Source organism: Chaetura pelagica, unplaced genomic scaffold (assembly GCF_000747805.2).
Source record: "Chaetura pelagica isolate M959 unplaced genomic scaffold, ChaPel_1.0 scaffold345, whole genome shotgun sequence".
NCBI lineage: Eukaryota > Metazoa > Chordata > Aves > Apodiformes > Apodidae > Chaetura > Chaetura pelagica.
This window is the reverse complement of record NW_009953962.1, coordinates 2,292,231-2,315,780: the sequence shown is the minus strand read 5'-3', so window position 1 is coordinate 2,315,780 and position 23,550 is coordinate 2,292,231. Positions and strand designations below refer to the sequence as shown.

The following is a 23,550-nucleotide window of genomic DNA, read 5'->3' as shown; positions in this document are numbered from 1 at the left end:
TCCATTGATATATTATGCTAATAATAAAAGCTAGCATAGTAAAGATTTTTATGTGCTAAAAAAGAGATGACTGTGATGACATACAAAAAAATATTTCTAAGACAAAAAGAACATTAAAAAAGGTCAATTTTTGAAAATATTTCAATAACTGTGTATGATACTCCTGTTAAGTTTATCGAAAAGCAACCAATAAAATAAAAAAATCTGATTTGGGAACTAAATTCTGCTTTTTTAAAGATAAAATTATTGTTTATATAACATAGAGCTTTGTAAGACCATCTTTTTTATATCACTTCACTAGCAACATTCAGAATATGTCTCAGTTATGTGTTGCACTTGGGACAAAAGAAATTCATAGTCGTATTATGTTCTTTAATTGCAAAGATTTCAGAGTGGTAATACACGTCAAAAAATCAAAAAGTTTGTGTGTCCATTCAGGCTTGATGATTTTTTAAATTCATTAGCAGTCCTACTTTTCAAAGGATGTCTGGAAACTCCTGGAAAGAAACAAGTAATATTCTCATGATTCTTGATAATTCTTTCAAATACTTGAGCACAAAACATTTTCAAAACTTCCCTGGGCTATCCATTTTTATCCAGAACTGCAATGTCTAGGAATGTGGGGAGCATATGAAGAAAAAGTGAATTAAAGATTATGTAAACATTTTAAACATTATTTTCTAATACTTCCTCAAGAAAGAAGGTTTTTTTAAAAAAAATAAATTTAGGAAATAGAAGTTTGGGAGGCTTGGGGGTTTTTTGGCCATTCACACCACCACCCTCACCCCCACCCCCCCAACCCCCCCTGTTTTATTACTCTAACGATTTTCCATTTTGTTTGTTTTTATTTTTGCTGATTCTCCTTTTGAATATAAACATTTATTTTAGAGAGAGTAGTGACCTAATTAAAACATTTCTAGCTCTTCAGATTATTGAGAGCACCTAAAAAATAACTGGATAACTAAAGTAAGAGCATTACAAAGTGAGAACTTCCAGCTACATCAATTTCACTTAAAAGCTTAGAAGCTTTTTGCTGTTAATTGCTGTGTAAGAAATAACAAATTGCTACCTAAAGCACAGAATAACAATTCCTGGTTAATATTTGTCATTTATTGGTGTTCCATTTTGGACACATTATAAAAAGTCTGTGAGATTATCATGTGTTGTAAGTCACACAAACTTTGAGCAACTAGAGAAGCTGAGAATTTTATTTGCTTTGAAAATTAAAATCAAATATTATTTTCAGTACTATCTTCATAATGAATCAGAGTTCTAGACAAACCATAAGTTATGGAGTCTTGTAAAGTTATTATATTTCTTTTTCATAATTTTATTAATTGTATTATTAGTATTATTAATCCTATAATAACTAGTTAGAGGTCTAAAGTTCATAACTATGTTCTAAAAGAAAGAGAAGCTTAAGTGGAAATAAATTTTTGTTTCTTTTAGAGGCACCTGATATGGCTTAAGACCTTTTCCAACAGAATTCCAGTTAATCAAAGGTTTTACTATATTCCCCCTCTCCTCTGCATACAAAGAACTTCAAATTCTTGAGAGTGGGTGTAGCTGTTAAAAAATGCGCTTTGCAAGGGTGGGGTTGTGATACAAACTGTCAGTTACCAGAGGCAGCTGATCATTTTAGGAGCAAACACAGTGCTGCCTTGACTAAAAAGAGGAGTTTTTAGCCATGAAACAGCTGCAACCCTCCATTGTGGAATGTATCCTGTAGCAATTAGTATTAAGGACTTACTAAATCCAGCTTCGCCATTCCTAAATCATTTGTGCCGAGGTCAACTCCTTTATAAATATCCTCTGCCAGAAACGTTGGTATATCTTCTGAGATCTTTGACTAAACAGTTCTGTAAATTAGGGTCAAGATAACCAGAAGATTCAGGAGTTCCACCTCACATGTGTTCTTTCAAAACAGGGCAGACAGAGGAGAGCAAAGCAGAGTCCTGGTCCTTACTGTCAATTACCCAGCAGTTCTATTTTGCCTTCTAAAAATTAGACAGTATTGGGTTTGAGTAGTCAATCTCCACTGAGCCTAGATTTATTTTTTTTTTTTAGAAAGGGTTTTTTTTCATCACCTTCTGAGCCTCAAGTAACATCCCTAATCAAAGCAACCTTATGCATACCTGTATCTCTGATCTGTTCCCCAAACAGGAAAGTCTTTCTGTCTTTTCCTGGAAGCACTACACAAATGAAAACCACTTTTTCTTCCAGTCTTTACCAGCCACTCCTTGAATTAGCCTCATCCCTGAACATTCATCCATTTCTGTTTCTATATTTGCTTTAAACGTTCTCTCTTCTAAAGAAAAGATGTTCAGACTACCTCTTGTTGTAAGAAGGTAATGGGGAGTGACTAGGAAAAGAGACCATATTATAAATTATGTTAGTGGTCACACGTAATGTCATAAGCCTTCATTTGAACAGAAAGACATCTTTTCCAAATAATTTTTTAGATGGAAAAGAGAGAGAAAGGAAGAAAATAAGTTTACATGGAAACTATGCACTTGAATGGAAAGAATTGTTCTTGTAAAGTGAATTCTCTCTAGTATCACAGGTAGTCTGTTCCATAAGTGAGGAGAAACGGCGTGTAGCTTTGATGGTTAGATTCCCTTGAGATCTGCTTCCCATCTTCATCTGTGAGTCCTGCCCCAGCAGATACGGGCTTTGTCTTACAATGAGATAGGTGTGGCTGGTTCTTGAAAAAAGCACTGAGGTAGAGCTGCTCAGGGAATAATCCAGAGCTGTAGGTGAGACATGTGAAAGCGAGGAGGGAATGGTATCCTGTCCAAAGAGGACAGCAATACCAAAGTTTAATCTAAGTGTCTATGTTGGAGAACACATGCAGATGTGGAGGTCTGGAAGGTAAAGCTTAGAGCATCTGCCTTCATTTCTGGCTCTCATCTTTGAGTGCCAAGAATTTTGTGGCCAAAACCACTGATGGAACAGGAGGTGGGTGGACCTTTCATTTTCAGTAGGTCTTGTTGAGAAGCTACTGTCAGATCTGGAAAGGAAATACAGCCATCTTTTTCATCAACCCTGGTGCATGCTTAATCCATGTTTCACCTCAGTACTGGTACTGTTTAAATCTCTGTTTCTTAAGCTAGGACACAGCATTAGTAACAATATGTTGCTGCATTTTCCTAGCTCTCAGTGTATGCAAAATAAATTAATTCTTAGTGTCCCTGTTGAGAGAAACAAAGCAAGAAGTTTTCACATTGTCTTTCTACTGCTAAAGTAGGACTATTAATTGCTTGGGTTTGTCTTTAAATTTTCACTAAAAAATGAGCATATGTGTGTGTGTGTTCTACAAGATGGGAAAGGTGATTGAGCCCCATGAATAAATTTAAAATCAAAATAATATCTGTTAACAGTGACTTATAAATAAATATGAAGCAACTATTGGTGCCAAGTGTGATCATGCCACTTGATTGCTAGTTAAATCAGTCCAGATTTAAACATACTAATTCCTTGATTTGTATGGAGCAAGATATCTGTAGGTGGTTTATTAAAACGTGCTGATGTCTCCAGAACTATATTTGTGTGCATATAGGCCTCTGGGTAGCTGTATTGAAAAAGCAGAGACATACTTTTTGTCTGGTTACCTGACTTCCAGCCCTGTACAGGTGTGCTTGAATAAATTAACATCAGTTACCTATGATGAGCCACTGCATACATTATCAAGGGAGGTGAAGATGTGAGAAAGATGCTACCTGCCTCCTGTTATCACCTCCTTGACACAGCAGCACCCATTTTTTCATCATCCTACTATGCTTGGAATCTTCTACAGGTAACTTTTTAGAGAATTATTTTCTATGAATGCACTCAATTTGAAGATAGATAGCTCCAAGAAATAAGATATTTCACACCAGCTCCATGATAACTATTACTGTATTTACCCTAATATAATTAGCTGTTATGTACAGCTTGAATTTCCTCCAATAAGAACAGGGAAATCAGTTTTTAAGACATCAGCTTTTTGATGAGCCATTTATCAAGAGACAAAAGGCCTATTTTTTGCATTTTAAAAATATAAACTTTTTTTGCACCTCTACTGCTGTTTCTGGACGTGATGCAGTTTATGAACAGATTAGTTGCATACCCAGTATAATTGTATGAACCAGTAGGTTTTCTCTTGCAGAGTCACTAAGATGTGTGTCATTGCTAAATTTCATATAATTCTTTCTCAGAGAACCTCAACCATAAAGAAACATTTTATTGCACCCCTAACACTGAGTTACCAACTCTTCTGTGAGCAGTTATGTTAAATGCAGGCTGCCTGTCATACTGCATACTAACCAATGTGAACAAGAGAGGCAGAATTAAAAGTAGAATGCATAGATCTTATTTCTTCATAAAACTTTTAAAATTCATTTATTTAAAAGAAAAGAAATAAAATAGAACAAGCCCTGAATGTATAGGAAAAGGCTAGTTATGTGAGTAGAGATTGCAGGATCAGCTCTGCTGTTGAGGGAGGTGTTTCCAACTACACATAGCCATTTGTCCTAGGTTTGAGTTGGAGGTGGGGGCTGTCGATCTGCTCCCTTCACCATCTCGTTCTCTTTTGGTACACAAAATGGTATCACATTGAGAGTGAGAGTACCATTTCTTCTGCAGTGCAAGAAGTCTCATTTTTGTGTGAACTTGCAAAATAAGTGAAGGAGTTTTAACTGTCTTTAAAGGTTTATTGAAATAAACTTCTATAGCCGGATTAAGATAGGTGGTAAACATAAGTAAAGGACTGAAATGACTAGCCAAAAGCTAAACATGCATTGAGCAATGTTTTCTTCTGGTATGTGTTGTGTCAAATAGTGTAAATATTTAATTTGTTTTGTCCAAGTTTCCTGTGCAGGTTTTATGTTCAGTGAAAGAGATTATTTAGGAGGATGGGGCTGGGAACATGAATGCTTATTAATACTATTTTTATTGCCCCAACATTCCCAGGAATTTACAGGAAGAACCAAAACTCATCTCCAGAGAGTGGGAGAAAATTGAGTATTTTCCATTTATCTGCATAAATGTAAAGCTGTTCACCATATACAAAGACATCTCACCTTCCCTACTGTCATTTGGAAGTGCGAAACAAAACATGTACCTACGTTAGTTCCTGCAGAGTCAGGCTCTAGCAATTATTTTTAAACTTAACAGCAGAAGACTAAAAGACTTCTGCTATAGTGGAGGAAGATGTATCAGAACACTTCTTCCAAAAGCCTGAATGTGTGTATATGGCGCCAGACAGTGCAACCTGAGGTATAGAGTTCTCTCAGGTGGAGGACTCTGGGTAGAAGTAATGAAAGGGGGAGGGAGAAATATCTGTGGCAGGAATAGCTGTGTGTTTGCTGCCCATTGCAGTTACAGTGCTATGTGAAGGAGAGAGACACTGAGTAGGCAGGTAAATGCTGTCATATATATATACATGATACATTTGTCATCTTTTCTTATCTGTCAGAAAAGAGAAAATGTCACCTGAAGAGGTGACACAGGATCTTATGGTCTGGCCAAAGATTGCTTGTATATGAGGCTATTTTCTTCTCCCCTTAATGATGATGATACTCCTCCTCCTCCTCAATATAAGCCATTTCATTCATTAGAACATGAACTAAGTGACTGTGCTGAGGCATCATCCAGATTAAAATTTACCTGAAAATAAGAAAACGGGCAAGGCAAGTCCTAGAAATGACCCAGAAAAAATGAATTTAGAAGGAGAAAAAATTGCCAGGTAGGATGACTGCAAATATCTCTAACACTATTTTGGAAGACGGTGTGCCAGTCCTGTCAGTGTATCTAGACAGGGATAGACATTGCCCACAGTTGGCCTGACCCCAAAGATAGAATGGTTTGGGTTGGAAGAGACCTTAAAATCACCTAGTTCCAACCCCACTGGCATGGGCAGGGACACCTCCCACTAAACCATGTTGCTCAAAGCCCTGTTCAACCTGGCCTTGAACCCAGCTCCAGCCCTCTCATCATCTTTGTAGCCCTCCTCTGGACTTTTCCCAGGAGCTTCATGTCCTTCTTATGTTGGGGTCTCCAGAACTGGATACAGTACTCCAGGTAGGGTCTCACAAGCGCTGAGCAAAGAGAAATAATTGCCTCCCTTGACCTGCTGGCTCTGCTTCTTTTGATGCAGCCCAGGGCACAGTTGGCTTTCTGAGCTGCAAGCTCACATTGCCAGCTCATGTTGGGCTTCTCATCAACCAGCACCCCCAAGTCCTTCTCCTCAGGATTGTTGTAAATCTGCTCTCTGCCCAGCCTGTGATTGTGCTTGGGATTGCTCTGATGCAGGTGCAGGACCTTGCACTTGGCCTTGTTGAAATTCATGCGCTTGGCACAGGCCCAGCTCTCAAGCCTGTCAAGGTCCCTCTGGGTGGCATCCCTTCCCTCTAGGGTGTCAACCACACCACACAGCTTGGTATCATCAGCAAACTTGCTGAAGGTACACTGTCTGTGATGCCATCGAGCTAAACTGGTTCCACTCCATCCACTCAGTTGATACAGTCATTCCCATGATTTGTGAGGTCAATGGGTATTTTTTGAAGTAGAATTATGAAGCAGGCAATCAGTACAGTAAAACAAAGCTAATCTTTGTTCCTATTCCATTGCTTTTTGTCAAGATAGGTCATGGCACTGGCCTGAAGACAGGTTTGCAACAAACAGGTGAGATAGGAGTGACTTGTGCTGAAATGTGTCTTAGTAAAAGTATGTTACTCAAAAATATTTGGCAATTCTTGGGTTCTGGAGAGAAGAAACCCAAAACCCCAGTGTCTCTAAATCTGGGACACTTTCTCATGGTTACACAAGTTGCTAATGCTTAGCGCATATGAGAGGGAGTAATAGCAAATTAATAAAGTAGAGCCTATAATTACCAGAATGAACTCTGCAGTTCAAAATACTTGAGAAAGGTAACCATGAACTGACTGCTCATGTAAGGGCGACCCTGAAAGAAGAAAGGTAGAGTTATCAGTAAGAGTTAAATATTCAACAGTATCGAGGAGAGATTATGTACTGAATAGGCACTGCAAGTGCACTGCAAGCCACTGTGCACAGCTTTTCAGTATCCCTTAATCCTGACCTGTGGTACTCACAGCTGCGTGTCCTTTCCCTCTCGTCAAGAAAGATGGCCAACTGTGCCATGCATCATGTACCAGTATTCCTGATGTTATGCTGTAGGTACTACAGTAGAAACATTCATTCACATGCAGCAGATGTACATAAAATATTCTAAGTGGCACTAGAAATAGGTCAGCTGATGTGTCAGAACCTGAGGTAACACAGGAGTGTCTCAGGTGTGGTAACACTTATGGTTCCTCAGATGTTGGCCTTTTAATGGCAAACACTGGATATTTCCTAACAGAAGTTTTAAGCACGCTACTTCTGAAGAAAATCTAAGGCTTTTAGTAGTGGTTCTTACTTGCTAGCAACACCTTTAAAATTAGCACTTTGCCTTGTGCTAAGCAAGGGTTTTTTTGTTTGGATTTTTTTTTCTGTGGGGGGTGTTTTTTTTTGTGGGCTTTGTTTTATTGGTTTGGTTTGGTTGGGTTGGGTTTTTTTGTTGTTGTTGGGTTTGGGTGGGTTTTTTGGTGGTGCTGGTGGTGGTGTTTTTTGTTGGGTTTTTTTAATTATTTTTTTTTAATTAAGAGCTCATTTCACATTTAAGCTTGCCCTAAAAAGCATTGCTTAAAAAGATCTGTCTAAGAAATAATTCAACATTTTTGCCATAAGGCACCTGCAAGCTTCATATAAATGGACCTGTAAGAGAAATGAAAGAGTTTTAGATTTGCCAAAAATGTACACCATCTTAAAAAATTGCAGGATTGCAGGACTTCATTGGCATTATGTATGAATGTAAAGTGGTTCGTTTTTGTATGCAGGAGAGTGAGGGGAGAGAAAGAAATGAAGGGATTGTAAAAAGATGTATTGTTTGCTGTCACTTTGGTTTTGCTTTCTCTTGGAAGAGAAAGAAAAAAAAAAAAAGCCTTAAGCTGTATGTCCTTGTCAAACTATATGAGTTTGAAACATAAGCTGTAAATTAGAAGTTTTACAAGTTGTTATTTCCATTGTTACTGATTTCAGTTCTAGTGCTTTACAAACTTTATTGCTTATTTTATTAACTAGGGAAAAGTCTTGCCCGCTTCCAGTCCAATACATTTTTTTCTTTTCTATCCCTCTTTCTCCCTCTCTCTCCTTTTCTTTATTATACCAAAATAAAAAAGGCAGTTACACTTCAGCCACTTACAACTGAAAATACAAATGGAACATAGTTAATTTTGCTGCCCATAAATCTCATATTGCTCTTTTGTGTTTAACACACAAAATGTGGAAATAAGAACAGCCCAAATATGTATATTTGTGTGTCTGTGGATGCAAGTACTGAAAAACCTATATATAGCTGTGTTGGTAGATAAAGATCTAAAAATACAATGGAAAGAGAACTTGGATTCCCAGTCCAAAGAGGTAAATAAGCCCTTGTTTCAAGAAGTTGCACGCAGATTATATATTATGCAAGACTGAGAATCAAGATTTCATGAGGGAAGGAGGCAGGCCCTGTCAGGAAGGATAGCAGATCCTGCACTGGATGTCTCTCAGGTCTGATAGCCAGATAGGGGAGCAGCACTAATTCTGCAGCCTTTTTAGTCTGTTCTGTCACAGAAGGGGCACTGCTGGGTCAGTCAGCTCACTAGTAATTGTGTTTTACAGACTTCTAAAGCAATTGGCTCAGTCAGTCCCAATTCAATAAAAGTGGAGAGCGAGAGTGAGAGCACTTTTGTTCTATTTTTTACTTGAAATTATTTCATTCAGCAGTCTATCTTTTTTATTACCAGGATTTGACATTAGCACTCCAAGCTATATTAGCATCCATTTCAGCAGTTCAGTAATGGTATTAAAAAAACACTTAACTTCAACGGTGAATGGTTGTATGACAGTACCATAAAAATCCACATTAAAAAAAAAACCCTATGTATTTGTCCCTGCAAATTATTTTTCACTTGTTTAACCACTTCAAAACTACACTCTCCTGACTGATGTTTGCAAGAGCTCTAGCAGCAGGGAAGGCTTGTAAAGGAGCTGAGAAGCAACTGCAGCAGCAATAGGATAAAGGGGAAAATGAAGACATTTAAAGAAGAAAAATATAATACAAACTTGCAAGCACACATACATGCAAAAGAAAGACCTCTCATTTTGGGTGAGTGCCTGTCATTCATCAACTGAAGTAAGATTTTAAACTCAAGTCACCAAAGGTAAAATCTTTGGCATCTTTCACATTTCTGGGATTTGATTTTGAACCCAGCACTCTCCAAGCTTGGGATGGCAGCCTAACTATCTTGGCACTGTAGCACACTCATAAATGACTGCATTAGGTTCTAAATTTTGATTAAACATTCTGTAATTAATCAATGGTAGACATGAAGCAGTTGGCAAGGTCCAGAGCTGCAAAATGTTTAAGACATAAAACATTACAAAGTAATTAGAATGTGCTCCTTCAAGAGAAGGATTGCCTTCAATAAAGAGGTAAATGATAGCATCATGTTTATTGTGGACGTAGGCAGCCAGTGCAATATGATAAACTGCAGGAGATACACATATCAGTAATCATCCACATTATTAGTGTCATTAATCATAATTCTAAAAATATGACAGCAGCAGCCAACTTTTTGACCAATTTTGCCTCTGCCTGTTGGCCATTATAACTTCACTAATAGACTGCAGAGCTCCTGTGCGTGGCAGTTTGCATTGAGAATGGAAGGTTAATTATATTTGAGCTGCTGATTCCTTCTCTCCTCGGGAAAGACTGAGCACTTTGACAATCCCAGGAGCTCACTGCTGTTAAACCAGTAAAAGTACTTTATTGAAATTTTCTTTGTTGGTCAGGAATGAGTAGATGTTTCAAATGAGATATAAGCGCCAGGCTGGGACAGCCGCTAATGTTTCTTCCAAAATAATCCTTGGACAGCAAGCTGAACTCATGCTTCCCTTAGATATCTTTGCACAGTCTCTTGTGGATGGGTAAAAAGTTGAGAATTTAATAACCACTGACAATAGTATGTATGGAAGAATCTCAGAGGATTGAAATTACTGAGGAGTTGGGGCATCAGTGAAGGGAGTTTATAGGATAATCAGCTATCTCTTGACCTGAAAAGGGTACTTATTTAGTAATGTAAAATTACTAATAGAGGAATCCTGTTGAAGTGCCATGTTTTGTTTGGTTTTATAGTTCCTCTGGTATTATATAAATGAAAGCAGCATTTTTAGACAAACAAAGCAGTGAGAATGAGAATTATCATTGTGTTGTGACCAGAAGAAATGGTTTACATATTTGATGTGGAACCTGAAATAGTGCAAACCTACCCCTGGATCTGAGGGTTTATTTTGAATTTGAACTAATTAGTAAAGAGTCTAAGAACTTTGTATTGCAAATAGTGACATAGCATGTTGCTGTGCATCAATATCTGGGAGAAAAAAAAAATATTTTCAAAGCAGAATTGGGGAAAGCTAGTTCTGGCCAAGTGTTATCTTTTTCGCATTTACTGAACTTGGTACTTAGTAAAATTAATGAGTGGGATTCTGAATTGAAGGGACTGTTTACATAAAATCTTGAAAAAATTATCACATTTTACATGGTTTTTACATTAGCAGTAAAATAATACAAAGAAAGAAGACTTCTGATTACAAAACTTAGATTGTGTAGTATTTAGGTGATTTAGTTTTGAAAAGAAATGCTAATTCATGCTGTTTGGCAACAAATTCTATCTGGATGTTGCCTCACTACTCCTTAAGAGGAAATACACCTTGTGTTAATGACCAGCAAAATACTGCAACACATGGGAGATGATGACCTATTGCATGACTGCTGTGCAGGACCTTGTGTGAATCACCTGCACAGGGATAAACTTCTCTGTAGAGCACTTGTAGATTGTAGAAACAGCTTATTGCAGTTGGATTGATTGTCAGTGGTGCTGAGCACCTGTAATTTTCATTGAAATACTTTGTTGTACATATTATAATCTTCTGCATGCAACATTGCTGCACTGATTTAGTTGACTTAGGAAATATTCTGTCAGATCTTTTTATTCTAAATTTTCTCAGCCAGGACAGATATGAGACAAGAGTGCTGGCTATTTTGTACTGAGTCTGTTTTGCTTCCAGGCAGCTAGTAAAGTGAGGCTGAAGTGTTGCAACACAATTTTGATAATTTCTGAGTAACTTTGGCAAGTACACCAGTGGTTGTGCTTTTTTTTTTTTTTTTTTTTTTTTTTTTTTTTTTTTTTTTTCCTTTTTTTTTTTTTTCTTTTTTTTTTTTTTTTTTTTTTTTTTTTTTTTTGTGATATCTTTTGGTCTTTAGTGGACAAGAATACTAATATATTATGGGTGTAACATGACCTCAATGCTTCTTAACACACACAGCTGTTGTGAAAATGTAATTCTGTTCACACCATAAGGACCATCTCACTAAACATCTCAACAGGTATGTACTGAATTATTGGGCCTTTCAAGAATCCCAAGATTCTTGTAATTTAATGTAAAATCAAGATTTTACATTAAAAATTACTTGGTAGCAAACACTGCCCTCCAATACCAGTTCCACATTTAACTTGAGTATTTGCTTACACAATAGGCTACTCTCCGCCTTCCCAAATGCCATCTTGGCATCAACATTTTTATGCATTCCACAGCAATGACAAATTGTTTTCTGACTCTAACTGTGGATTAAGTATGCAAAAGGCATGTTTGCCACTGCCAGCAAACCAATAATTCTCAGTAACATCTTCAGAGTTACAACATTTCTAAAGTTGCAAAGTGGAGTGAATAAACCATCTGTTTGGCTTTACCATATATGTCATGCACTCTTATTAGCATATTAAGATTCATTTAGTAAACAAAGTTGGTGATTTTGTTCATGTCAAAGTTAGAGGGAGCTTGAAGATGATTAACATTCCTGGGACAGGCACATTAATACATTGCTTCCTCTGCAAAGTTAAATGGCTTCTCAGGAGAATCACCCCTTGTTGACAAGATGAGACTGTCAATTTTGTTTGCCTGCCACATTAGGGGCCGTAAGGGGATGGGAAGCTCTGAGAAAGAGGAGCAGTGTAGGCAGCATAATTCACTGCGAATTGAAAAAAGAAGTCTAATTCTGATAAATGGTCGACCCCAATACATCCTACCTGTTATTACAACAGACGTGCCGTATCTGTGCAGTAAATTAGTTAAACCCCTAAAGAGTTTGATGGGAGCTTATCTTCAAGTGAATAATTTGAGTGCAGAGGGAGCTGTCTTCGTGACCAGTGTGAGTGATTTGTTTCATATTGAAAGGGATTGAAATGACTGGGCTCCACATCTTTAATTTGCGAGAACTTGCCTGTACTTTATTTCCTGCATTTAATAAGCGCTGTTTTTTTACTTTTTTTAATAGGTGCTGAACTGTATTTTACCTTTTGGATTTTCTTCCTATGAAAGGTTAATATTTTTCAGATTCTATGTGATTTAAAGCCTCAAGACCTGATGTTATTAGCCAAGTGTTCATGTAGAAATGCCATGGTTTCATTGGGTAGAGCAGTATTCTGTCTTCACTCATTGTTCTAAAGTCTAGTCCGTATCCCTGCTTTTCTGCTTACATTTCGAGGCAAACTAAACATGATCAAATGCATGGAAATGCTAGCATGCAGACTGAAACCTAGGCCCTGTTCAGATAAATGTGAATTTTATAATCTAGGTCAGATCAGGCTTTCATACTTTTATTACCTTTGCTTAGATTGATGGATTTATTTTCTTTTTAATTGGAAACCAAACCAAACAAAACAAAAACCTCAACAACAAACAAACAAATAATAATAATAAAAACAAACAAACAAAAAACAACAACCCAACCACGCCAAAAAACTAAAGCACCATCTGTATCAAAGACTGCTGAGAGAGTGGCAAAATTAGAACAGTAACTGAGAAAAATTATTTAACAGTTTTCGTTACTAATTAAATCCAGGAACTGTTTTATTGTTAACTCTCTTAAGTAAATGAGGGAAATGATTGCTGCTTCCTTCTTCAAGAAATATCAGAATTAAGGCCATATATTGTCTCATAAGTGTGTGCACTGTTGTATTTAGCTAGAGTCTTACTTTCTAGTTCTTTGATTTTAGCTGCATGAAACTCAGCACTTTCAGTCTGCAGAGATTCTGAGAAATCATAACATTCTGAGTATACTTTCAGTTATGTTAACATACCTGAGCCTTTCTATGAGTTTCAGGCTTAAATAAGCGGGAAAGGAACATGAAATTGAGGTAAGACCACAATGATTTGCCGTATTAGGAAACTGTATTAGTAATTCATATTATGTGATTTTTTTAAACAAAATACTAAATCTTAATTGACAGCCTTTGAGGTGAAGAAAACAAAGAGAATTTCAACATTTTATTGTAGGTAAAAATGTAGGCTCAATACTGGGCTGAAGATAAGTGTGTGAAAAGTCTCATGTGATGTATAACAGAAGTTTCATTATTCATGATGTTTTAAGACAGATTGACAGAGTTTAATTTTAAACTAAGTGTGGCAGGAGGATAGCTTGTATGGGGCCTGTACAACCTGAGCAGTTACTTCCACCAGACAGATGTGTCCAGGCCTTTGATTTTTTTAATCGAACGTTCTTCAAATTGCTGAAGATTGTGCAGTTTCAGGTTTCATAACCCATTATTAGCTTCTGTCTTCTTTAAAACAAATAATTCTACTATTCCTTAGAAAGAACAGCATTTAATAGAAAATAATATAATTTTGACTTTTAATGCATTAAGTCTCTAAATATAATTTTATTTTATAACTTAATGCTGGAATCACTTATTGTATCTTAAAGCAAAGCTGCTCAAAGACTGATTGACTCCTGCTGTGACCTCCTGTCTTTGACTTCTTTGCAGCACTAGAATGATAGGGCAGGGTGGTATTACTTTGACAAATCATGTATTTGCCAGAAAATGCATTTTCAGAACATTTGAAGTATAAGAGGTTGGGATACTGTTTTATAGGAAGAAAGGATTTGGTGGGATACAACTGGACATATTGAAATTATTCATTTTTTAGTTTTAATAAACAGTAGCATATGCTTTGATGTTTTAATTAGATTTTCATCAAGGAGCTTTGCCACTTACAATCATCCAAAGAGGAGCAACGGGCCAATAGCTGGGACATTTAATTGAGACCTCGGTTGGCTTGGCCTTTCCCTCTGATTGCATCAGGGGCCGGAAAAATGGGTAGAAATGCCCTAACAATTACGCCACTGTTTCATTCTCACTTTCTTTTATTCTTATCCCCTTAATAATTAAGTGTTATTATATTTTTCCTTTGCTAGAACATTAAGAAAATAATGCTTTGTATTTAGTTTTCTGCAACATGCCCTGCCCCAAACTGTGAGCAGCACATTCAATGCAGTCTGTCATGCAGATTATATTGTGCTCTGTATAATACTTAAATGTAAATAAGAGTAATCTTGATCATCCAAATCCCCTTACTCTGCTTTGTGCATCGGAGATGAGATTTGCCCTAGTACAGACAGGACTACAGCATGGGTGCATCCAAAGTTGGGCTTGAGTCATGCATAGAATTCATGCCAAGTTCTATGTCAGGACAAATTCTACTCTCTGATAAATTCCTTCTCAATCACTTAAAAAATAAATAAAAAGACTGAATAAATAAAAATAAACTAAAATAAAGCAGCCAATGCATTTTTCTTTCCAACAATTGGATAGTAAATTAACAAAAGCGGATTCACTAGCAAGTGTAGAAAGAAACTGCTGAAAATAACCCAGTCTGGATTTATGATCTGTGTAAATGGCATGTACGTTTAATTGACCATATTTCCTAGGTTTATAATCCCCTTTCTTCTGTTGATGCATAGTGCATCTCTCACTAGAGGAGCTTGCTAGTAGTAGGTGGAGTGGAACTGACAATGAATTTTAATTATGGAAGAACACTTCCATGAACTTCACAAGGAAAGGAAAATAGTACCACCAGTGAGATCATGCCCAGTCAGAGGGCTGCCATATGTGCTACATTTCACTGCTACCTTAACTCCTGTTTTTAAGGGCAGCAGTGAACTGGGAGGTGAAGTACCCTTCCCACTTCACCACAACCACAGATTTAATATGTGTCATCATTATTGTTACCATCCTTAACAGCAGCACTGATCCATTTTTATGATCACTGAATTCAGAAGGCTGAATTCACTCTGACGAGGGTTTCCATACACTTCTGCACGCCATGCGTCTAATTCGTGAATAGTAACTTGAAATAAGAATGTTAATTATGTGGAAAGATGAGGAATTCTGGGCCTCCTAAAATACACCAGGCTTTGCTAAAAGTTCCTTGCCACAGCAAAGTACATATCAAAACATAGTGGAAAAATACTTGTCTCATTTTTAATGGTATATGATACGTAGTACAGAGCTAAACAGATGTTTGGACATTCTTTGGCCCACATAGTATTTTACCCCCTAAGTTTTTTCCTAGGATGGAATAAATCTGGTAACTGGAGCTCAGTGAGATATGCCTTGGTTAAACTCTTCTGCCTGGAAGACTTTGTTCAGCAGTCATCTTTATACAAGATTTCCATTGCCAGGATCAAATGTCATTTTGGTAGTAAATGTTCCAATATGCAGTCTAAGAAGTCCAGAGTCTTTAAAATATTTCATTAGGTCAAATATGTTATGTTTCCTATACTTACATATACCTCTGCCATTCATTTTGGTTCTGTAAGGCTTGTTCCCTGCAGATATAGCAGCAATGTAGTGCAAAGGATGCCAAGGATGGCCTTAAATTAGCTAGCTCAGGTGCAAGGGATAGTGGAGCCATGACAAGCTGAAGCTCAGCTGTGTTTGGCGTCTTGCTTCATGATTTTCTGCCTGTTTGACGGCAGTGATCATGCTCTGGTGTAAATCACTCTACCCAAGCTATGTCTCAGCTTACTCAGGGAACACTGTCTACACATACCTGGGAGTAGTATTCAGTGGATGACGGGCTAGTGGCATTGTAGATACCATCAGGGAACAACAGCTGAAGCAAGAAACTGCACGTGCCACAGTGTAGAAACTGCAGCTGCAATGCGCCTTTTAGTTCTGTAACAGACAGCAAAGGGGTGCAGAATCAGGCTCCAAGCACTCTAGACTGGTGTTTCTATGAAAACATGCTTTTCTACCTCCTATCCTAAGGATCATTCAGCTACTGGACATGTGTGTTGCCAATACCCTTAGTGCATGGTATTCTGGATTCTAACAAGGTTTTAGCCTCCCTAACTTCAGTTTTGACATAAGATTTCAAAACTTTAGTGTCCAAATAAATGAACTTTTTTTTTCTCGCAATTCTTTCCTCTCAACGCTACCAGAATGTTTTTGCATATGATATTTAGGGAGAGTATTAAACACAAGTGAAATAGATTAAGAAATGAATGTGAAAAAATCAATTCTTTTGAACTGTGGTTGCATAATGGAAATCGACTGCTATGAATGAACCTATGTTCAGAAGTTATGAACAGCAGAGCTAATGCACTGCCATGAGTTCATCTTTATTATTGCATTACACCTGAATCAATTGATAAAGTAGCTTTTTTTTTTAAGGCTAGGAATGGCACTTAATTGAATAAAAGTCAGTGTAATTATATTAGGAGAATCCAACAGTACTGCTGACAGCGGAAAAGGGACACTACTGAGCAGAGTGCCAGAACTGGTCCGCACATTTCTGCACATCGTTTGCCTGACAGATATTATGGGCTGGTACATACTTTAACTAGATTACTGATTGCCACTGCTGTAAGTGAGAATTAAATAAGGGAGGCATCTCTTCTTATCAGAGCATCAGCAGGGTTTGCATCCTTACACTGGTCTTTCTCAGAATGGCCTCTGTCCATCTGGGGCTCAGTGGCCCCTCTTCAATGTGGTAATTTATTCTTATCTCTTCATTCAATTAATGCTGAAGTTATTTTCACCGCATGCCTGGCTGCTGTTTTTCTCAGCAGCAAACCAAGGAAATAGTAAGCACAAATGCATGGAAACAACAGTTACAGATATCCAGACTAGTTTCTACACTGCAGCAAATTCCCATATGAAGGGAGCAAAGAAGGGGGAGGAATTATAAAAGTAAAAATATGAGCACTTTATGAGTAGTTCACAGTTAGCATTATGATGATAGGCACAAATGAGCTTTTATGGTCATGTAATAACACTGGTCAGTGTGGACAGGCCTTCACAGTAAGCATTTCCTGTACTGCAGTTAGTGACTTAACATGGAGTTGTACAGCAGCTGACACCAGGAAGACAAGGGACTGCCAGGACAACTGCTTATCATTCATGTATGTGTACACTGCATGCATCTGTTCGGAACTCATTTGTGGATGATAATGGGGATGCTGTGAATATGCTTTGATTAATTTGCTTTATGTTTTTCATCTTGTGTGATTGAATAAGTATCCATCAGGACAACAGTATAAGTGAGATTACAGCTGACAAAAACCAGATTCACAGTCAAGACTTTTTAAAAAGTCTGTATTTTATTGGTTTCAGATATTATTTTATTTTGTTGTGGTTTTTGTTTTGTTTTGTTCTTGATTTTTTTGTTGGGTTTTTGTTTGTTGTTTGTTTGTTGTTTTGTTTTGTTGGGTTTTTTTTGTTAAACCAGATATGTCTGGATTGGAATGTGAATTTGTTCTCTCTCTCTCTCTCCTTCCCCTCCCCCCTTCTTTCTCTTTTCTCCTCTCTTCTCTCTCTCTCTCTTTTGTGATCTCAATTTAGCAAAAGATTAGAAAGCTGATCTTATCACAAGGTAAGCTCAGCCTTCCTAAGTGCAGTGTGGGGATATGCATAATTACAATTCTATGCCTCAAAAAAAGCAATAGTGCTGTACTTGCTTGTGAAAGGAGTATTTCCCATGTGGGAGAAAAACAAGGAATACTCTCCACTTTTTTCTGCCCTTGCTCATACCTCTCAACTGTCTCTCATTAGGAGAGAAATTTTCCATTCTAGACTCCTCCTTAGCGGAATAATTGCATCCCAAGCAGACACTATTCAATTAAACTGCAGTTCAGTATCAGTTTTATGTCAGAGAACAGTTACCTGCGTTTGCAGGTGAGTGGGACGGATCGCTCTATTGCTGTTTTTTGTATTTAGTCCCATAAGTTATGTGCAACAGACAGATGAATCTCAAGTAAATGGTAGAAAATTACTGAAACTAACGCCACTTCAATTTAATCTTACTCCATTTGCATTTTCTTTATTTATCTGCATTGTATTGCTGTACCATGTTTGGGACTTCAGTTCGTTGAGAGGTATGTTTCAAAGGGTTTCTTAAAACAAAAGCTTCCAATAAGGAAATATTGCTAATAGCTATTGTTCCCTTTTCTTCCTTATCTGTTACTATAGGACCTGAATGTCTGTAAATATTTGATCATTGTAATGTCTTCCCATTCCAATTTTATACCTAGTGCTTTTTTGCAAATTAAAGTATTCCTATGTTAAAACTCTCTCTCTCTTCTCCTTGTTTCCCTCCTCTGCCCCCTCCGTGCCCCACCCCTACCCCCCTTTCTTTCTTTTCCCTCCTACATTTGGGCTCTGATCTGCAATTTATAATAGGCAGACAGACTGGTGAGTCTGCATGTTGTAAATTGCGGGTTTGGGTCCTTAGCTTGCAGACTGTTGTGCAGTAGAACTTCGCTAATTCTTTTTTACTGACTTGAAAAAACAGTCACTCTCTAAAGAAACTGAATAAATATTTGTTGTTTCCTCAGCAATGGTGCACATTCTGAATACTGAACCATAAAGTTTTCTGATTCTGAAAACTTTATACTGCTTTCATATTATTAAGCACTTCAATAAAACGAGCATGTTCTGTGGTCAGAGGTCTTTGATGTCTGTCATGTTTGTTGGTTGCATTGTTAATTCAGAAAATGCCGTTTTCAAAGAGTTTCCTGACACTACTGCAAATCAGTGAGGTTCTACTGCAATGGATGATTAAAGCAAATGTCAAAAGTGGAGAGTAGAATGCAGAATTTAAAATAATATGCTGTATTACACAGTTACTAACCCAAAGGCTTACATTGTTTGAAAATGTAGAGTTTTATTTCTTGAGAACACAGGCCCAGATCCTGTAAAACACTTTAGGAATATTTTAACCCATGGCTCTTAGGATCTGGTCCAAAGACCGCTGACATCAGTGACAGCATTTCCAGCATCTCTGATGCACCCCCAGTGACTTCTTCACATACCTAAACAAAAGCCCAGGTGTAACTGTTTTGGATGATTTGGGGCAAAATTCTCATTGCCATGAGTAAGGTTTTTACTGGAAATTGCACTTTTTGGGTCAGTCAGCAGTGCATCAGACACAGTACTGGGAAGAGTACAGGGGAGAGCAGCAGTGCCTTGCTAGAAGTATGGAACCAGTTACTTAGGCTAAGACTGTCAGAAACTTACACGTAGATTTCAGAGACTTGTCTTCCTAAATGCTTCAAGTCTTCTCCATCTTGGTTTGGCCCAATTCTGAATCCCTTTGCACCAGAATTAATTTATCAGAATCAGGGCCTCTGACTATGTGTCATTCAGTTGCCTTTATTTTTGTCTCCTATATTTCACATACACATTTATATGAGTACATACATATATTAAAAATATATTTATATATATGTATGTATAAATACATAAGGATATGGATCTAGACATAAACATAAATACAAACACACACAGATATCCCATATATTAATTATGTTTTCTCTTGAAGCCAGGCTTTTAGGAAAGCCAGCAGGGATTCAGGAGCTAAGAAGAGCATTTTGCATTTTGTGCTAATGCATCAAATAAAAGGGCTATAGCTGCTGCTAGGAACTAATGTTGAGGAGCAGTAGCTGAAAAGCAAAACAATACGGGGTGGGGGTTAATTTGCTTGTTTTGTTTTTTGTGTTGCAATTTGTTCACTTGTAACAAGACTGAATTTTTCAAGAGACATGGATAGGGGATATATTTATGATAAATTATTGATAAATCAAGATTTGGTGCTTGATGACTGTATGTTTAATCAAAAATACTGTACATTTTTCCTTTTCTCCCTTCCCTCTTCCTTTCCCAGACACAGTGCTAACATAAACCTGCACCGTAAACTGTTGACCAAAGAACTGGATGACATGGGCCTGGACACCTCACAGCCTTCTCTTAGTAAGGACCTTCGTGATGAATTTTTGGTGAAGATATATGGAGCACAGCATCAGATGGGGCTTGACATAAGGGAAGACACCTCCTCGCCTGCTGGTACTGAGGATTCCCATATGAATGGGTACAGCAGAGGCATGTCGGAAGACTATATGGTCCTAGACTTGAGCACCACCTCCAGCATCCAGTCCAGCAGTAGTATCCATTCCTCAAGAGAATCTGATGCAGGAAGCGATGAGGGCATTCTCCTGGACGACGTTGATGGGGCAAGTGACAGCGGGGAATCTGCCCACAAAGCAGATGCCCCTGCCTTAGCTGTAGGTATGGGCACCGATGTCCCAGGATCCCTCATGTTCAACAGTGTTTCAGTGAGCAACGGTGGGATAATGTGTAACATTTGCCACAAAATGTACAGCAACAAGGGAACCCTCAGAGTTCACTATAAAACAGTGCACTTGCGAGAGATGCACAAATGCAAAGTCCCTGGGTGCAACATGATGTTCTCCTCTGTCCGTAGCCGAAACCGGCATAGTCAGAACCCCAATCTGCATAAAAACATTCCCTTTACTTCAGTAGATTAGTTCAAGGATGGACACAGCATAATGCCAGCTCTCAGAGAGGGCCCACCACATCTGAACTGCCATATACAGTCTCCCTTTATATATATATATATAAATATATATATATATAAAATAAGGTTTTGCAGGGAAAAAAAATATAGGCATGTGAAAAAAATCTTCTTTCTTCAGATTTTAATGAGAAACTGATGCAGTGCCACGGGGCAACCTTGTTATTCCAGTGGGAGGAGATGGAGTTTGATGAAGGAACCATGTCAAAAGCTAGGAAGTGGCTAAGAGGGAAATGGTATTGAACTGTACTGGGTGGGGGAGCCCAGCTATTAGGGGAGTTTCTCCTGGGTTCGTCTTAAAATTGATTTGTTTAAGGTTTCTAATAACAATTTTGGCCCCCAAGGTGGAAATGAAGTGCTGATGAAGGCTGATGATGGAGAACGAGCTGAGGAACCTCCATGAAATGTAGGAGGAGCTGGATATCACAGAGAAGGCCTGGAGAACGAGGAGAAACAGGATGAAATGGTACCAAATGTTGTGAAGTTGAAAGTAAGGGTTCCCTTCAGCAGGGCTCTAGATCTGCTGTTTCTCTGTTGGGAATCATTCCCAGCTTGAGCCATGGTGACCTAAACTGGTGATGGACACACACGTGTAGAACGAGGGGCAACATTCTGGGGTGTCTGACTATATATATAATCTTTTTTCTTTTCTTTTTTAACAAAAGAAAGAATCACCAGGTGCTTTTTCCCCTTTGTTGGTTTAAGTTGTTTCCTTTTTTAAAAATTTTTTTTTTTTTAATAGACACAAAAATGTGGGATTTTTAATTTGGGGGGAGAGACCCTTCATGAACAAAAACAAACAAACAACAAAAAAAAAACCACAACAAAAACCCTACAGAAAACTTGCAGTTGTCCCTACTTCTGTTAGAATGTTCTTGGTTATCTCCAAAGAGACAATTTGTTCTACCCACGACTTTTAGCTGAAAGAAAAAGAACAAAAACAAAACAAAACAAAAAAATTGCAAACAAACAAAAAGAGAAAAAAAAAACTATCAATCTACTTAGTTGTCTTTGTGTCTTCTAAGCATTGGGGATAACGTTCTACTACGCATGGCTGTTACACTTGTATATATATATTGAGCCTTTACAGGCCTATGATGTAAAACAATTGTATTGATGGTGGTTTAACTCTTATTTTTTTGCTTAATTTTTACAGTTACATTCAGCTGTTAGATAAGCAGGAAAAATAGTTTGCTGGCTAGTTCTACTCATTTATGTTAGCTTTAATGCACATTTTTAAAAGAACCACGGTCTTGTTTTAACTACCTGCTAGATATAAGTAATAAAGAGGTGCTGGCATGCTTTACAGCACCTGATCTGATACAGTTTTTTTGTCTTGTACTATTACATAATTCCAGTCATGCACTTTTTCGTACACTACAAGGGGATGTGTAATAATATCCATGCTTTTTTTTTTTCTTAAACTATTGCCATATTTTCAGTAAGTGTCTTTAAAAAAATACACTTAGATAAAAGTGGTCTGGTCAGTATGAGGGCATGAATGCCAAACAAAGAGTATTAGTGTTTAGTGTTAATACAAAAGTGCCAACTTTGCACACGTTTTGAAAAAAGAAAATGTAGTTATTCACCATAACCACAGCTGTAGATTTTGGACTACAGAAAAAAAAATACTGGGGAGGGAAAAGGGGTAAAGTGAAATACAGAATTTCTGGTGCTTTTTTCAAGTGCCAATTATTACTAGAAACAATAGTGCATCTTTATTCCTTATATACTACATTATTTGAAAGAAAAAAACAAACAACCAGAGTTGTGTCATGTGAATCAGTGGAAACTTTTTTTTTTTTTTTTTTTGTCAAACATGCATAATATTTGGGGATATAAATGCTGATACTACTTGTCATGGAACAAAGATGAATATAATTTTGTGTGCTTCTTACTATGGCCTGGACTTTTTGTGGTGTTTTAAAAAAAAAAAAAAAAAAAAAAAAAAGGAACAGGGAAATAATGTTACCTATGTTGTTCTGTAAAGTTGTCTTTTTTGCAATGGAAAGTGCTGTAGAATGATTAAGGCATGTTTTATAGAAGCAATCAAAGGAAATTAATAGCAGAAGCACTTAGAAGCTCTGAAAACATATGCTGGACTTTTTATTGGGTAGCATTCCCTTTGGATAAAATTAGAGGCCAGAAAAAAAGGATCTCTAGTTATGTTAATATTAATGTTTTGTGTTTCACCCACATGGTTTTTCAGAAAATAATGGAAGTCCAAGAAAGATAGTGAGCAAGAGAGCAAGCATGAACAGGAGAGGGAGAAGGAGCAAGCAGCTGAGAAAGAGAGGGTGTCCTCTGAATCTTTTTTGTTTCCAGTGTTTACATGTGTTGCTTGAGCTGGTGAACCACACTGGCAGCCTGAGTTACCACAACATACTGAACTGAATGATGGTATTTACTTAAGTTCAGTCTACAGCCAAAACCATTAGAGTATGTTGTAGACTCTTTTCTTTACAATAACAAAAGCAAAAGCAAAAGCAAACAAACAAATGAAAACCCAAGGGATATTTCAGCATACAATAAAATATTCCTTCAGTGAGAATGTGTTCCTTTTCTGTATTTACTGACCCAGAACATGGTTCTTCTTAGCCAAGAATCAGAAATGCTCCATTGTTTCAGTTTGTTGTTGTTTTTATTTGCTGTGCATTTTGATTATTCTTACCTTTATGTCCACTTGAGTACTTAATTCTTGTTATGTTTCTAGAGGAAAATCTTAATATAAGATTTCCTTTTTTTTTAATACTC

General features: G+C 37.4%; 1 protein-coding gene across 1 annotated transcript in view; it reads left to right on the top strand.

Annotated features, from left to right (window-relative positions):
- The window catches only part of BNC2 (basonuclin 2), a 236,289-nt gene extending 215,540 nt beyond the window's left edge, over positions 1-20,749 (top strand). The window contains exon 6 of the mRNA XM_010001929.1: positions 20,089-20,749. Coding sequence (XP_010000231.1) covers positions 20,089-20,749 — 661 coding nt within the window. The remainder of the gene's footprint in view (positions 1-20,088) is intronic.
- Positions 20,750-23,550: the final 2,801 nt, after the last annotated feature.